Here is a 17,366-nt window from a genome sequence, read left to right as displayed (position 1 = left end):
TAACGGAACAATCTCTCTTAGCATAGTACCTGCAATATAGTAGACATTCATTAGCAAAAACTATTATTTGAGTATTAAGAGCAACATACCATCACACCTCCTTTCCTAGGACGCAACTGATTCCTGGAGAGCTTTATTCATTAGCCAGAAATCACTCATCTAGTGTGAGAGCTGGGTAGACCCAGTCCATCTAATTCCAAAGCCCTCACTCTTTCCACAGCACTACTTGCTGCAGGCCTCTTGGGGGAATTCACTGTACTGTTCTCAACGATTAATTCCTATTGAATGTAATTTCAATGAACATGAATGAGCTGATTGTGAGTAGAGATGATCCTAGTAAATACTAGTCTATTAGAGATATGCTACTGATCAATGCTCTGCTTTTGAAAGGAAAGCCAAGCAAAGGATCTGTGAAAACAAGGTATGTTTTTAGACATGACAGATGCCATCAATGTCACCAGAACACACTTTTCAAGCCTTAACCCCTATCTAAGGCCCAGCCCCACTCTCCTCATGCTTCTGGGCTGAGCCCGAACATCCATGTTCTCTCTGCCTGAAACTGCCTCTCCTCCCCTCTGCACCAACAAGCTTTCTCATATCCCCCTTGCCTCAGTTGTGATGCTCAGAAGGCCTCCTCCTCAGGAAGGCCCCCTCCTTAGAATGGCTCCTTCTTAGAAAGACCTGTTCCTCAGGAATATCTCCTCAGAAAGGCCTCTTCCTCAGGAAGACTCCCTTCTTAGATGGCCTCCTCCTCAAAAAGGCCTTTTTGTTAGAATGGCCTCTTCCTCAGAGACCTTTCTGAGGAGGCCTCCCCAGGAAGGCCTTCTCCTTAGAAGCCCTCCTCAGAAAAGCCTCCTCTCCTCAGGAATATCTTCTCCTCAGAAAGGCCTCTTCTTAGAAAGTCTTCCTTCTCAGAAAGGTCTCCCCCTCAGAAAGGCCCCCTCAGAAAGGCTTCCTCTGTAGAAACCCTCCTCCTCATGAAGGCCTCCTCCTCAGGAACGCCTCCTCAGATTGCTCAACTCTCAGTGTCCCTGTGACACCTTGCTTTTAGTTCAATATCAGAACTTACTACTTTGTATTTGATAATTTATCTATCTATCTGTATGTCTCTTCCCCTCTAGACTAAAATGTCATTAAGAGAATGAAGCTAGAATTGTTCCTTTTTTGCATTTCCAGGGCCTTGCTACATTGTCACAGGACACAGAGTAGGGTTGGATGAAGTGTTTGTTGAGTAAATGAAGTAATCTTGCCCATCTTCCTATGTTTGAGTTTAACCAAGCTTTGCCTTTTCTATTTTGGTTTTATATGTACCACATGCTGGTGCCTTCTTGCCTCCCCTTAGATGACACACTGCGAGCTAATAAATATTCCTCACTGGCTGCATTCCCTCCCTGTAGCCTGTCTGCCATCCATACAGAAACACCCACAGCATGGGGACCACCTTGCCCTGTGCATTCAAGTTAAAACAAAATGATTCAACACTTCCAAAACCGGCACATAAGATGCAAATGGTTTCCAAAAAATAGACCAAAAGCCAAACTGAATAAAAACACCAAGGAAAAAAACCAGGCAGAGAGAAAAAGCTATATGTGAGCCAGGCATACCAAGGGCAGGTTTTATCAGGCCCCGATGGGTAGACTTTTGCACGGGATACTTGTAGGTATCCCGTGCAAAACGCAACTGGGGGCTTCCTAGGCATTTTCAGCTACCTCTACCTTATTGCATTTCCTCACAGCCTGCTGAAGTAGGTTGTTCCTTCTCTTTTACATTTGAGGAAACTGAGGCTGTTTTCATTACACAAATCCAACTGAAAAAGGGGAAGAGCCCAGTCTCGATCCTCAATCTGACCATTTCTTAGTTCACTATACATTTCCATTATCCACAGGCATTTATGAGGAAATGCTAGTTCCAAAGCCAAGTCCATGACGAGGCAGTTGCTGGTGTTAGTATGCACAGGAGACTCTTTTGGCAGCAGCCCTAAGGGTTTGGTTTTTTTTTTTGGTGGGGGGAGGGGGGTGGTTAGTGGGAGATAATTCTCATTTTCATCCCCTTAAGGCAACCTCCAGGCTTGGCCATAGGGAAGTACCTGTGCCTCGCACGCCACTCACTGCCTCCTGCAGCACCTCTGAGGCCACAGTACCCAGTTCAGGTAACTCCGCCATCCATGTCCTGCCCCACTTCCAGTGCTGTTCAAACCTGTCCTGCCCAAGGAGGGCTGGGAGTGTCCCAGGGAGAGCCCCTGCTGCTGGAGAGCAGGACCAATCTGTCCTACTAGCAGGTAGGAGTGGGGCAGCTTCCCATGAGGACCCTATGAGTGAGCAGACACTCACTCCCTGCTTCCCTCAGAGAAATAAACAGCCAACCCTTCCCTCCCTAACTCACACATACATGTGGGCAATGTCTGGGAAAAGGCTTAGAAATACAAACACCCCTGGAAGAGGTAGCACTTGCACTAAACTCAGGTGTAGATGGCTGATACCAATTCATTCCTGAGGTTGGGATGGAGGAGAGAAGAAGACAGCCACAAGAAGGAAAAAAAAACCCAACCTCCTAAAGATAGAAAATGATGAGAAATAGGTAAGTAGTTGCAGTTCAGTGCAAACTGATGTTCTGAAAAACATGCATAAGCTTTGGATCAGACAGCCCAGGATTCCATTCCTGCTTCATCACCTACCAATTGTGGGTCTAGCACACATTAACCCACCTTGCTGGGCCCCAAAGTGCCCCTCTATAGGATGGGGGTCATAGTACTAGGGCAGCTGCAGGCAGGCCTGTGTGGATAGTTGAACTTGGAACATACAATTACCAAGCCAGCCTCTGTCTTGTCCTCGCTGCTTCTGAGATTTATTGTAATAAACAAGAAATCATGAGTGGGAAGCAGGGTCCACAGAAGCCTAGAGAAGTCCAGGCTTCCTGGGAACAGCAGAAGCCAGGCTCTGTCGGAGCCCATGGCTGCCCCTCACTCACCGCTTGATGCTCATGGGCTGTTAGCTCAGCACAAGCAAAGGCCTAGAGGGCAGCTCCTGGGACCTAGGGGATGGTCGGCCTGCCTCACCTGGCCCAGGTGGCTTGCTCCTGGGAGAGGGCGTTAGTCATTCCACCTCTGCCTCCTGGGAGGAGGAGTTAAGAACTGGGACTGGTCCTTCTGTCCCCTTCTCCATTGGAAAGCCAGGCCCCTTAGGCCAGCAGAAGCCGGCTGTGTCTGAGGAAGCTTTCCTCGGTGGGCTGCTTCCTCCCCTGCCCTCTGGCTCACATTTCCTGGGTGACAGCAGTTCCAGGCAGAAAGGACAACACGGGGAGGAGGAGGAGGACACCTTCTGGGGCCCTCTCACAGCCCATCTGAGCCCTCTCCAGGGCCAGGAAAAGAGCCTGTTTACAGACTGGTGCCGGCTCTTCCCTCACCTGTGCGCCCCGCCCATTCCCAAAGAGCAGGGCAGTCACTTGGCTGGTGGCCGGAAAGGCTTCGGAACAGGCAGGAGAGACGTCTCCTTAGCTCGCTGCAGCCCTCTCCCACCTCTACCAGCCACAGGCAGCACCTTTGGTCGGCCTGGGGGTGAGGCACAGAGCTCCACACCCAGGCAACTCAAGTGTGTGTGCGGTGAGGGGACACTGGGAGCGGCTGGACGACCCCCTCCTGCCGAACACACAAGAGCCCCAGGACAAACTGGGATGGAGGTGAGGGTGCAGCTGCTGCCAGATGCGCTGGGTGCTGCCCAGGAAGGAGAGGGTTGGGGAGCCGGGTGCTCGCTCGCCGCAGCTCGCTCACTCCTGCTCGCCAGGGAGCTCAGGGCAGTCCCCGAAGCTGCTAGGTCCCCCCACGCAGACGGCGGCGCTCTGCACTGCGGAGCCGCGTCCTTGGGGAGCAGCACCCCCAGCCCCGGCGCCCCGCAGTCAGGCAGCTCCCCCTCAGGGTGGCAGCATCCCCCGGCTAGGGTGCAGGACCCCCGGGGCGATGCGGCCGCGCATTACCTTCCACTTTGGTGAGGGTCAGGACCGGACTGTTGCAGGCGCTGAGCGGGGCCACCCGGGCCGAGTGCTTCTTCATGATGAGCCGGCCGCCTGCAGGAGCGCTGCCGCCGATCGCCTACATCCTGGGGCCGGCTGGAGCGCGCCTCTCCCGGGCCCGTGGCCGACGCGGCCCTCCGCCGCCGGGGAGCACCAGCGGTTCGCCCCTCTCAGTCCCGGCCTCCCCGGCTGCCCGCCGGGCTCCGGTCGCCGCGTTGCTCACTGCGGCGGCCACCCTGCAGCGCACATCCTCCCCGGCCACGCAGCCACTCCACACACACGCGCGCACAGCCTCCTACTTGGAGGTTGCTGCAAACTCCAACGTCACGTACAAGTGCACTCCCTGCTCCCACCCCGCAGCTCACCTGCTCCGCCCTCCTCCCCGGGACGCCCAGCCCTGCAGCCCTCATCCCTCTCTTCCTCCCAGCCAGGTCCTGACTGCAGCCTCTGTCCACCACTTCCCTGAGGAGCCCTTTAAAAGGACCAGCGCCTGCGGAGGGGAGACCCTGAGAACTTACGCCTCAGTGTTGCACAAGTTTAAAAAGGGAAGTGCTTGACTTTGGATTGAGAGTTGACTCTTCACTGTGCGAAGTCCTGAATTATTCCACAGGGATAGTTGGAAAAAAGCAAAGCTTCCTAAGGCTGGCATTCATTTCTTGAGTCTAGAGGCACATTATCTTGTCTGGCCCCGTGGACAGCTCTTTTTCTGCGGGGTGGAGCAGGGGGTGGTTCAAACACCACAGAAGCAAAACAGCCACAATAAAACAAATGCTTGAAGTGATTTCTGCTCCCACCCCACTGCCTCAGTCTGGAGATCCAAACTCACCTGGGTAGCAGGAAAGCTCCTTTTCTGCCCAGCTCCCAGGTTCTTGCTTCAGCTGCAGGTCTGACATTTGCCTCTGCAGGCACCGGCTTCACTGCTGTCACTCAGACACAGCTGTAAGCTACTGGTCGATGGTGCTCGTTAAAAAGCTATGATATACATACCTATTGCATCACTTGCCAGCACAATCCCCGAGTGACCACAGAGTCCAGAGGGGCATTTATCCCATGACAGTGCATCATCAGAGGTGCCCTGCCATCATCCCCGCATATAGGACACACAGGGCTCATGCAGCCCCAGAACTCCCAGGGCCTTGTGCTCATCCCCCTTACACATGCCCAAACATCAGTCTGGGTCGCAGCCTCAAGGATCAGTTGAGATTCAAGGTGGGTTTTCTTGTTATTGTTGGTTAGGTCTTTGCCTAGAATTTCAGAACCTTCAATACTATCCGGTTTCCTGTCTCAAAGTTAAAATTTCATTGTATTATGTCATCCAAGTCCCCACAAGGGTAGCTCTGTGGAGTGGTATAGGAGAGAGGGAAATTCAAGCAATAGGGTTTCTCAGCTCAGCATCTACCAGTTGTTTCTGGTGACATCCACCTGCACCCCCCAGCTCTCTGGCAGAAGTGGCTCCGAGGAGTTGCTCTTGTGGCATTCTTGTTATTACTTGCCTTCTTGAACAGCTGTAATGAATGGAATGGCTCTGATCTCCAAAAGGTCAGGGCTTCTCAGGGTTGCTTCTCCATCACTACAGCCAAGGAAAAGGTATTTAGGGTCCCTGCAGAGCCCTCTAGTGGTACCCCTCCACATTATATGCCTCTTACAGGAAAAGTTCCAAGACTCCTAGTGATGACACTACAATAAGCCAATAAGCCATTTCCTTCTTTGGAAAATTTAAACTCAAATAAGCTTACAGCAAGAGAATTACATATTGTATATTAAAGAGGATCTTTTTACTGCAAAATAATACTTCTATGTGTTCCATCAAGTTCAACAATAACATTTATTATATACAGTAACTAAACAAATATCACATAATAATTGGACACGTTTTTGAGCACACTTTATGTATTATTTATGTTAACTGTTTTACATAAATAATTTCATATCCTACTCTCAAAAGTTCTGTAACATTGTTGTTACCTCGTTTCGTAGATGGGGAAACTGAGGCTGAGAGGATAATGTCACAGGTCACAGAATGAGTAACTGGACAAGCGGAGATTTAAATCCAAGTGTGAACTATTCAAAAGCCTGAATTTATAACCCTCCCAGTGGGTCCCTCCCACAACACATGGGAATTCAAGATGACATTTGGTGGGGACACTGCCAAACCATATCATTCTACCCCTGGACCCTCCCAAATCTCATATTCTCATATTTCAAAACCAATCTTGCCTTCCCATCTATCCCCCAAAGTCTTAACTCATTTCAGCATTAAGTCAAAAGTCCACAGTCCAAAGCCTCATGTGAGACAAGGAAAGTCCCTTCCACCTATGAGCTTGTAAAATCAAAAGCAAGTTAGTTTCTTCCTCAACACAATAGGGGTACAGGCATTGGGTAAATACAGCTATTCAAAATGGGAGAAATTGGCCAAAATGAAGTGGCCCCATGCAAGTCCAAAATCTAGCAGGGCAGTTGAATCTCAAAGCTTTGAAACGCTCTCCTTTGACTCCATGTCTCACATCTGGGTCACGCCAACGTAAGGGTGGGGGGTTCCCATGTTCTTGGGCAGCTCTGCCCCTGTGGCTTTGCAGGGTACAGCCTCCCTCCCAGCTGCTTTCACAGGCTGGCGCGGAGTGTCTGTGACTTTTCCAGGCACACAGTGCAAGCTGTCTGTGGATCTACCATTCTGGGGTCTGGAGGACAGTGACCCTCTTCTCACAGCTCCACTAGGTAGTGCCCTAGTAGGGACTCTGTATGTGGGTCCTGACCCCACATTTCACTTCTGCACTGAGGGTCCCACTCCTGCAGCAAACTTCTCTCTGGGCATCCAGGTGTTTTCATTGATCCTTTGAAATCTAGGTAAAGTATCCCAAATCCCAATCTTTGACTTCTCTGCACTTGCAGGCTCAGCACCACATGCAAATTGCCAAGGCTTGGGGTTTACACCTCCTGAAGCAACAGCCCAAGCTCTATGTTGGCCCCTTTCAGCCACTCCTGGAGCAGCTCGGATGCAGGGCACGAAGTCCCTAGGCTGCACACAGAATGGGGACCCTGGGCCTGGCCCCAGAAACCATCTTTTCCTCCTAGGCTTCCAGGCCTGTGATGGAAGGGACTGTGGTGCAGACCTCTGTCATGTCCTGGAGACATTTCCCCCATTGTCTTGGTGATTAACATTCAGGTTCTTGTTACATATGCAAATTTCTGCAGCTGGCTTGAATTTCTCCTCGGGAAACGGGATTTTCCTTTCTATTGCATTGAGGCTGCAAATTTTCTATTGCATCAGGCTGCAAATTTTCCAAACTTTTATGATCTGCTTCCCTTATAAAACTGAATGCCTTTAACAGCACCCAAGTCACCTCCTGAATGCTTTGCTGCTTAGAAATTTCTTCTGCCAGATACCCTAAATCATCTCTCTCAAGTTCAGTTTCACAAATCTCTAGGGCAGAGGCAAAATGCCAAGAATCACCTTTGCTCCAGTTCCCAACAAGTTCCTAATCTCGATCTGAGACCACCTCAGCTTGGGCTTCATTGTCCATGTCGCTATCAGCATTTTGGGCAAAGCTATTCAACAAGCCTCTAGGAAGTTCCAAACTTTCCCACATTTTCTTATCTTCTTCTGAGCCCTCCAAACTGTCCCAACCTCTGCCTATTACCCAGTTTCAAAGTCACTTCCACATTCTCGGGTATCTTTTCAGTAATGCCTCACTCTACTGGTACCAATTTACTATATTAGCCCGTTTTCATGCTGCTCATAAAGACATATTCAAGGCTGGGAAGAAAAAGAGGTTTAATGGACTAATATTTCCACATAGCTGGGGAGGCCTCACAATCTTGCTGGAAGGCAAGGAGGAGCAAGTCACGTCTTACGTGGATGGCAGCAGGCAAAGAGAGAGCTTGTGTAGGGAAACCCCCCCTTATAGAACCATCATTTCTCATGAGACTTATTCGCTATCATGAGAACAGCATGGGAAACACCTGGCCCCATGATTCAATTACCTACCAGTGGGTCCTTCCTACAACACATGGGAATTCAAGATGAGATTTGGGTGGGGAGACAGCCAAACCATATCACAAGTACTCAATAAACATTTGTCTGTTTTTAAAATATCTACTTTCTGTTTAATGCAATGTCGTATATAAAGTCAAATAGTTAACAAATACTATTAAAGACCACTAAATCCTTTTTGTTCACATACAGCTTATCTCAGGAGTTTTTTATACTTGGGAGGTCATCACCTTATCATGTCTGTTAACTTCTGCTTACCGAAGAGGAGTTACTAATTGCCATCTCAACTTCTTCCCTTTAATTTTAAGCACTCAATGCTGTTTCTCTTTTTCATTTTCCATTCTCAACCCCATCAGTCCTATGTGCTCTGTCTGCTCTGTTGTGTTTCAACAGCTGCCCCCGTTCTACTCTGCTACCCCTCAAAAAACTAAGCTTCCCATACTCCTTTTCAAATCAGGAGGTTTCTGTCTGCTTGACCATATGAGTACGGACATTCCTTAACTGGACACTTCTTTTTGGGAGTGGGATGTGGTGGGAATGCCTGTGTAAAAACTCACATAAACAAAATTATCCAGGAAGCTAATGGTGTACTGGTGTATAAGCATGCACTACTGTTTTGAGAATTCCAACAATTTAAAGCTTCACTGGAGCATTTTTTTTTTTATGGCCTCACTGGAGTCAGGCCATAATAACCTATTCTAGGATACTTAGGAAATTGCCCAAGTCCCACCTAAAAACTCAAATCTCACAAAAACTCCAATCTCACATTCCCTCCCCACCAAAAATGTGCCAATACTTCTTCTACTTCTTCCAGCGAAGAGAGCTGAGACCCCGATACATCAATGGCAACAATACTGTATAAATAATATCCAGACAAAAGGATGGGTCATTTGACCTCTGACCCCTATTCCTCTTTTGAGGTTGTTAGCATGAGATAATATCGGGATAAGATCATTGGGCACCTATCTGTCTTGACTTTAGTATTACAGGAACTGGGAAAAGGAACTGGGCTGACTTTTTCAGATTTAACTCATTAAATAGGTCTTCCTTGTCTTCTTCTAAGAATGTACTGTGCAACAGTTTGCTCATCAAAGCCAAGGATCTCCTCAGCGATGTGCGATAGTGTCTATTCTGATAGAAGCCTGTTCTTTATCACCAGCCCCACTCTCTTGTTTGTTTTTTCATTGATGTGGCTGGGAATTGGGTGGGTATTTAATGACAATTTATGGTAGTCTGGTATGGCAGACTTATGAAGAGTGACTGGGTTTTGTGATCTCAGCAGAGGTCTGGATGCTGAAGTGGGTGTGCTGGGTAGATATAGAAGGGAACAGATGCAGAGCTCACATGCCAGGAGTGTAAGTTTTATACTCCCTGCCTCCTCCCAACTCCTCACATGCAAACCACAGCGAAAAGCAGTAAGAAAGGAGTCCTAGATAAGAAAGGAGTCAAAATGCCCAGTTTCTTCGACGTCCCAGGGGGCTATGTTGAAATTGCGACCCCCAGGGTGAGGACCCAGCCATGGCCCTTTAGAATGAGAAAGCAGACAGGCCGGGGCTGATCATCAGGAAGAGGGTAGCTACATCGGGCCCACCTGATTCCTTGGATTCTGGAGGTTTGTTACTCTTCTTCCCAGTACAGAATTCTAGCCTGGGTTGTGCGAATAGCCTCTTCTTACCCTACTTGGACTGGTTCACACGTCCGCCATCCACAGGGGCCTCTGGTCTCTTCATTCCCACGCAGGGGTATGTAAATATCTATGGTCCCACTGCACGATTCCAATAAGGCATCAATCCATTTGCTAGAGTTAAGTGATACTTACGATTCCCTTGAGACCAACAGAGCATGGAAAATGCCTTAAAGTATAGCCAACATCTTGAGTTTGAACTCCAGCTCTTCCAGGAAGAAGCAGCCAACCTTGAGTGGTCGCCAAGTCTCCTCTGGCCTCAGTTTCCTGATTTGGGCCTGAAAGAATTAGACCCCTCTGGCAGTTTTCCAGCTGTATACTTTTCTTTTTTCTTTTATAAAAGAGACAGGATCTTGCTGTGTTGCCCAGGCTGGAGTGCCATGATGTGATCACAGCTCACTGCAGCCTTGAATTCCTGGGCTCAAGCAATCTTTCCATCTAAGCCTCCTGAGCATCTAGGACTACAGGTGTGCACCATCACACCTGAATAATTTTTAAACTATTTCTTTTGTAGAGATGTGAGCTCACTGTGACACCAGGCTTGTCTCAAACTCTTGGTTTCAAGCAATCCTCCTGCCCCGGACTCTCAAAGCACTAGGATTATAGGCACGACCACCATGCTCGTTCCAAACTATTTCTTGGTCTCTGCACAGCAACTCTACTTTTATTTGTTGGGGTCCTATATTAGATTTGGTTTATAAAAGAGATGTCATGGCTAAAAGAAAGTTTAGAAAGACATCAACTAGATAATCTCCTAGGTCCTGTTAGCCTTTAAAATTTGGGGTGTATGGAATTATTTTCCTATGTGTTACAATTGTCACTGCCTACAAAGACCTTAACATTATCTTTCATTCATTAATTAAATAGATTTTTTATTAAATAGATTTTTTCCAGTTAATTAAATAGATTTTTGAGGAGAAAGGAGGGACAGAAGAAAAGAGGAAGGAGGGAGGGAGGGAGGAAGGAAGGAAGGATGGAAGGAAATAAAAAAAAGAGGAAGGAGGCAGGGAGAAAGGAAGAAGGAGGGAGGAAGGAAGGAGGGAGGAGGAAAAATACTGTTAAAATTATATTCATGTAAGTTATGTGAAGACCTTTACTTAATGTGTTCAGAATAAATTCATAAATGTTAAATCCAGCTATGGTTTTCAATAGTCAGAAAACAGACCACTTTAATTAATTTACTCTGAAATATCAACACTGTGTAATAGTCCATCACTGTATTAAATAATGAGAATAACAAATTATTTTTATGGTTACCAGTGTTTAAAAATAATCACTTAAAGTGGAACCAGATGTGGAATTTCACCCCAGTACATCAGTCCACAATATTCAGAAGTCTTCTGAGTGGGGCAAGCACTGGCGTGTCCAACAGGAGAGACAGAAAGCCTAGTGATGGCCAAGTAATGGACTCCCATGCACTGGGAAGCTCTCTTCCCTCGCCTGGCAGGGATCATTGACATACTTTTCAATAACTCCAAGTGCAAGGGCAGGAAAACAAGAACCTCACATGTCTCTTTTCTTCCCCAGGCAGCAACATGCCTCAGTATGACAAACTCAGACCTACTAGGGTTCCATGAAGCTTTCTCCTCTTTCTCTAAGGAGGAACACCAAGGCTGAGTAACTCCAGCTGTGGACAGGACATTGAGAGGTGAGGCCACTGGGCTTCCAGACTCATTCCCCGGCCCCTCCGGACTCTCTCAGGGTGACACACAGCAGCTGACCCTGTGGTGATGCTGGAGTCCAGAGTCAGGATCATGACGACCAAAACAGAGGCACGGAGATGGGGGCACCAGGGTGTCTGCCTGCTTCCTCTGTGAATCCAAGTCAGGGGCCTGTCCTGTGCTCAGCAGTGAACACTGGATGCTGGCTTCTGGAGGAGTGCATCATGGCACAGTGGAAGCTGAGCAGGGCACTGCTGGGAGGGAGTTCCTAGGTTGGACCCCTAGGGGAGAGTGAGGCTCCCTTTCCTGGGACCTTCCAGAGGTCAGCTGGGTGGCCAACACAGAAATTGGGGGTGTTGGGGGACTAACACAGTGTCTAGCACACAGTAGGTACTCAAGAAATGATACCCCCTTCCCATTGGGAAGTGGTCATGCCAGCTTCCAGAAACTTCTTCCAATAGCGTGAATTGGTACAGAAAGGGGGCACTGCTTATATATGGTTTTATTTGGGCAAGCTATTTCATCTCTCCATGTTCAGCCAGATGTCTCTTCTCCAAAATGGAGATAATAATAGTAACTGCCTTATTTGGCTGTGTTGAAGATTAAAAGAATTAATATCTGTAAAGCGGTTATAATAGTACCTGGCAAATAGTAAGAATCAATATACATCAGTCTTTATTTTCAGTCTCTTACATAATGGAAAGGGTCATCTCTGATTTGGTGCCTAAAACAGTATATGGCTCATATAGTAGGTGTTCCAAGTGAGAAGCAGGAAAAAAGGAGGGAGGAAAGGAATGAGGGTGTGAAGGAAAAAAGGAAGGAGGAGGGAGGGAGGAAAGAAGGAAGGTAGGGAGGGAGGGAGGGAGGAAGGAAGGAATGAAGAAAGGAAGGAGGGAAGGAAGGAAATAAAGAAAAAAAGAGGAAGGAGGCAGGGAGAAAGGAAGAAGGAGGGAGGAAAGAAGGGAGGAGGGAGGAGGAAGGAAGGAAAGAAGAGGAAGGAGGGAGGGAGGAAGGAAGGAAGAGGGAGAGAGGGAGGGAGGAAGGAAGGAAGGAAGGAAAGAAGAAAAGAGGAAGGAAGGAGGGAGGAAGGAAGGAGGGAGGGAGAGAGGAAGGAGGGAGGGAGGGAGGAAGGAAGGAGGAAAGAGGGAGGAGGAAGGGAGGAAAGAGGAAAAGAGGAAGGAGGAAGGCAGCTGGGAAGGTTGGAAGGAAGGAGGAGGGAGAGAGGGAGGGAGGAAGGAAGGAGGGAGGGAGAAAGGAAGAAAGAAGGAAGGAAAGAAAGAAAGAAGAAAAGAGGAAGGAGGGAGGGAGAAAGAAGGGAGGGAGGAAGGAGGGAGGAAGGAAGGAAGGAGGAAGGAGGGAGGGAGAAAGGAAGGAGGTAGAATCTATTAGAATTGCCTGCTTTATCCCAGATGTTCCTTTGCCGCCTGCATGGCACCAGGAGTGATGAAGCAACGGTGGCTCCCCTCTGCTCAGGTCTCTGTGTCTCTCTCCCTGGTTTGATCTCAGAGGAAGTGTTTTTTGGAGACCAGGGCACTGGACTCAAGGTGAGGAGGGAGATCAGATGCCATTTAGTTCGGAAATAGCTGCCTGCCTGTGTTCCGGATGACTCATCGACCACAGCTGGCCTCCAGTCAGATTCCTCTGTGGAGTGGGAACTAGAATACTGACCTAAATCGGATCCCTGTCAACGCCAGGAGACGGCTCCCTTGGCTGGTGTCTGTTTCCAAGGGTGAATCAAGGGGATTGGCCCTCAGGCTGGGCTTGAGTTGGAGGAAGACGTCCAGATTTGGGAAGGATGTTGCTGTGGCTCCACTCCTTAGTTATCCTGAGCATAGGCTGGCCGGACCTGCAGGCAAAGTCTTGTTCAATGAGGTTCTTGGAAGCCCAACGTTGGGCAGACCCAGTTTCAGAAGTCCTGATCTCTGAGATGGGGGTCTCCTCTGCACTGCGAAGCCCTCTGCCTCTCTCCAAAGGCAGCCATCATGTTCTGACTTGCTCTGAAGTTATTTGTATACTTGCTCCAGCTTCCTGCTGGGCTGTCAATTCTCCATGGTAGGGACCTTGTCCGTAAACAGGGTATCAATGATCATTGTTGGGTGAATGAATGCGTGGAAAGTCACTAGGGCAGAAAGAAGCAGGAGTTTTCCAGGGGTCAAGGTAGGCACATCTTTGGAGGTAGGCAATGTGAGCCCTGGAAATAGCCCCCCCGCCACAGGAAATAGCCCCCTCTGGAAATAGCCTCCCGCTCCCCACCAGGAACCAGGAAGTCCTGCCATGACTCAAAGGAGCGCTGCACAGTGAGAACCCCTTGGGTGCTGGCTGCCTCTGGGCACCCTGCTCCTCACACGGTCCCTCATCCCCTGCTGACTTCTTTTCTGCTACCAGAGAAACTGACTCTCCTCCCTGATTGCCTGCTTAGGCCAGTGGATCTAGGAAATAACCAGGCCTTCTTAATACCTGACCCAGCTCTGCCGCTTCACTCATCATATAAACACCAGATGCCTGCAAAGATCACAAAAGCTCTGCAGTGTTTTTCATGTAGGAGTGGTGCAGTGGGTTTATGGAGTGTCACACAGAGAGGTGCTGAAAAGTACTTATCACATCTCCCTGCCTCTCTGCATTTCCTAGCTCCCCCAGCTGCCACGTGCCCCTTATCCCTATAACATCCTCACCAGCAAGTCCTCCCTCCCCACACCCTCCTCCTCATCCACAGCGCGACCTCACCGGCAGGTCCTTCCTCCCAACATAGCCTTATTTTCCTCCTTCCTCTACGCGGACCCCTCACCCACCACCCCCTGCGCCCCCCACTCCCCTGGTCATCTCAGGCAAGAGGAGCCTCCTGGGGAGTGTCTTCTGCTATCTGCTCAGGCAGGGGGAGGCCCCTGGATTTCTGGCTCCTAAAACCCTCCTCCTTGCTCTGTTTGCTTTCCTGAGGGCTTGGTGCTGGCATACTTTGCCTCTAGTGAGGAATTTTCTTCTGGATATTGGTGCACGCTTCTCTCCATCTCAAAGAACAACTCGCTCATAGCACTGGATTTGATTCTTGGCCGAATTTCTTTTATTAGAAACCCTCAGGCCCTTCTCTAGACTTCTAGCTGTTTCTGCCCCTCAGACTGGCTTCAAGGTCAGAGCTCTAGTGGAGTCCAGTAAGCCTAGATTCTCCAAGTGGGAGGGAGTACAACTCCAGCATTCCTGGTGCTAGCTGTTCTCAGGCATCCTCTCTTTGTTTTGAGATGGTCTCACTCTGTTGCCCAGGCTGGAGTGCAGTGGCGTGATCTCAGCTCACTGCAACCTCTGCCTCTCAGGTTCAAGAGATTTTGAGCACTGTCTCTTGGGCTACCACCTCACTGAAAGAAGACACTCTGTTCCTGGTGCTATGTTCTGCGTAGTAACCATGAAGGTGAGCTGTGATAAGTAACACTCCCTGAAGGCAGGACATGCTGAGACCATTACCTCAGAGTGTGGCCCTTCCAAGTCCGCTGGAACTGTCCTGGGAACTCACTGAATGGGAGTGAAAATTTTGCATGTCACAGATTGCCAAATGACCCTATTGACCAAAAAAATATAAAGTGCTCCAAAGAAATAATTGTGTCTTTCCACCAATAAGCACTGAGGGTGGCTCTTTCTCCCTTGTTTTTCACATATTTGTTGGCTTCACTGGGCATTTAGAGTCAGTTGTATTCACAAGAAATTGCACTAGTCACCAGAAGAGTAGCCGCAGGAAAAAGGGAGAGAGATGTTCCAAAATTTAATCAGATTTGAGCAACACACCTCGCTTTTTGCAAAAGGAAGCACACAACCCAAAATCCTACTTCAGGCAAAGACTGTTCCTTTTGTGAAGCAGAAAGAGAAGGTCCTGCCAAAGCTGGACGAAAGCAAAAAGAGATGAGGTGTAGAGGTGTGTCCTGCTCCTGACTGAGCCACTGTGAGTCATGCCTTTTCCCAAAGATGGATTTGTTAGTGTACGGCCAAAAGTCAACTGAATTCCCAATAATTCCCTAGAGTTCCCGGCAGGGTTTGGAGGACTAAATGTATACATGGTTTGTTCCTAAAATTATGTAGTTGGTGCCTCAGTATTTCTGGCTTGTGGATTCCTAAACTACCTTTTAACAAATAGCTCCTTAGGCACTAGGACAAAGGTGAGCTCCCCAGGGCTCCAGGGGTGCATCTGAGGTGAAGCTTTGGGCCATCATAATTGTGACCAGCCCGAGCCCTTGGCAGGGGAATCACACGGGGTTTGTGTTTGTCCGAGTGTATCAACAAGATAATCATGTTCTAAAGCTTGATGGGAACCTTTCAACATGATCTAGTCCAAATTTATTTTTGGGTTTTTGTCAATCTTTGTTTTGCTTTTGAGATTCCATGCACTGCTGATGAGAATAAAAATTGATATATCCTTCTTGAAGGTTGATAATATATATCAAAGTTCTGGCCTCTTATTCACTGTTTTTATTTTTAAACTTTTTTCTAAAAAATAATCTGATGTGAATATAGATATGCTACAAAGATGTTCATCCAAGTTTTATTTCTATTAATACACTGGAAATAACCTAAACGTTCATCAGAAGGCAAATAGGAAATAAAGTATGGTGTATTTACACAAAAGAATATAAGACAGCTACGAAAATAAGTGATTCAATGACACACGGAAAATGCTAGAGAGGAAAAAAGGCATGCATCTGACAGCCCACATAATCGTTACGCATACTACATATTCCTTATGGAGATCCTATCAGTCAACATATATGTGTACATATGTTATCTACATAAGATCTATACCTAGCTCACATATATTTAGAAAAAAATTGAATAAACTTCCACTTTTTAAAAGTTTTCATGTTTTCTAACTACCACAGGTAACAACAGTGAGTCATTCTCTCCTTGAGACTTCTCTGACAGAGAAGGCTGTCTGCTTTTAAAATTCAATTCATTGGGGGATTGGGTTGAAATCACCCTTTTTTTTTTTTTTTTTTTTTTTTGAGATGGAGTCTTGCTCTGTTGCCAGGCTGGAGTGCAGTGGTGTGATCTTGACTCACAACAACCTCCGCCACCTAGGTTCCAGCGATTCTCCTGCCTCAGCCTCCTGAGCAGCTGGGATTACAGGCACATGCCAGCATGCCAGGCTAATTTTTCTATTTTCAGTAGAGATGGAGTTTCACCATGTTAGTCAGGCTGGTCTCGAACTCCTGACCTCATGATCCTCCCACCTTGGCTTCCCAAAGTGCTGGGATTACAGGCGTGAGCCCTTGTGCCTGGCCAAAACCATTCTTGATGCTTAAGAATAGTTTAAGGGGGCTAAAACATGAGTCTCCTGTAAACAGATACAAATGATAATAAAAATGGGAAATGTCTTCATGAACTAGAATGTGTAAGACAAGAAGGAAACCTTTTTCACTTTTAAAATTTTGAGAATTTCTGTTTCGTAAAATGTAAAATTCTTTTAAGTCTGTGCTTTTAATGTCATTGTCCATTTGTCTTTTTATAAGTATGTTTATTATAGCATCAAAAGTAAATAATCACTCCCATTTTCCATATTTTAAACATTTTGTTTTCTCACATCCCTTTTATTTTTTCTTGCAATATAAATTTTCAGAACATGATGGTAATGAAACATGGAGAAAGGAGGTGAGAGATGCTTTTAGTAACAGTATTGGTTTTCTCCAACCATTCCTTCAGGAATGAAGGAATCCATACCTGGAGCTCTGAGCTGGGGAGAGTCATTGGTTGCTCGGAAATTCCACCCAGGGACAGCTCTCTATTGGTGGTTTAGCAAGGAGCAGTTAGTTGCCTTTTCTGCCTGCTGCTTCTTTAGGATGCTTCTGTCTTTGCTCCAGCCTTGCCTCACCGCAGCCTTTCCTAGCTCTCTCCCCCACCTCTTCATTTCAGCTGACAGATGGTTTTTGACTTTTCCTTTGAGTATGTGTGAGTGAAGAGGCTATTGTACTGTTATCTGTCTTAGACAGGAGCACAGGCCATCTCCTCACATCCTGCCCAATCTCTGTGGTGCCCTGGCACCTTGGAATGG

General features: G+C 47.7%; 1 protein-coding gene across 2 annotated transcripts in view; it reads right to left on the bottom strand.

Moving 5' to 3' along the window:
- Nucleotides 1-17,366, bottom strand: part of SLC35F3 (solute carrier family 35 member F3) — a 404,617-nt gene that overhangs the window by 105,796 nt on the left and 281,455 nt on the right. Inside the window, exon 1 of one of the 2 annotated variants that reach the window (XM_010383558.2) lies at nucleotides 3,970-4,246. The exons of the other annotated variant lie outside the window; for it this stretch is intronic. Coding sequence (XP_010381860.1) covers nucleotides 3,970-4,045 — 76 coding nt within the window. The 5' untranslated portion in view covers nucleotides 4,046-4,246. Of the gene's footprint in view, nucleotides 1-3,969; nucleotides 4,247-17,366 lie in introns of those variants that run through there. 2 annotated transcript variants of the gene reach the window in all.

This window comes from Rhinopithecus roxellana, chromosome 8, assembly GCF_007565055.1.
Source record: "Rhinopithecus roxellana isolate Shanxi Qingling chromosome 8, ASM756505v1, whole genome shotgun sequence".
Lineage (NCBI taxonomy): Eukaryota > Metazoa > Chordata > Mammalia > Primates > Cercopithecidae > Rhinopithecus > Rhinopithecus roxellana.
This window is presented reverse-complemented; position numbering and strand designations above follow the sequence as displayed.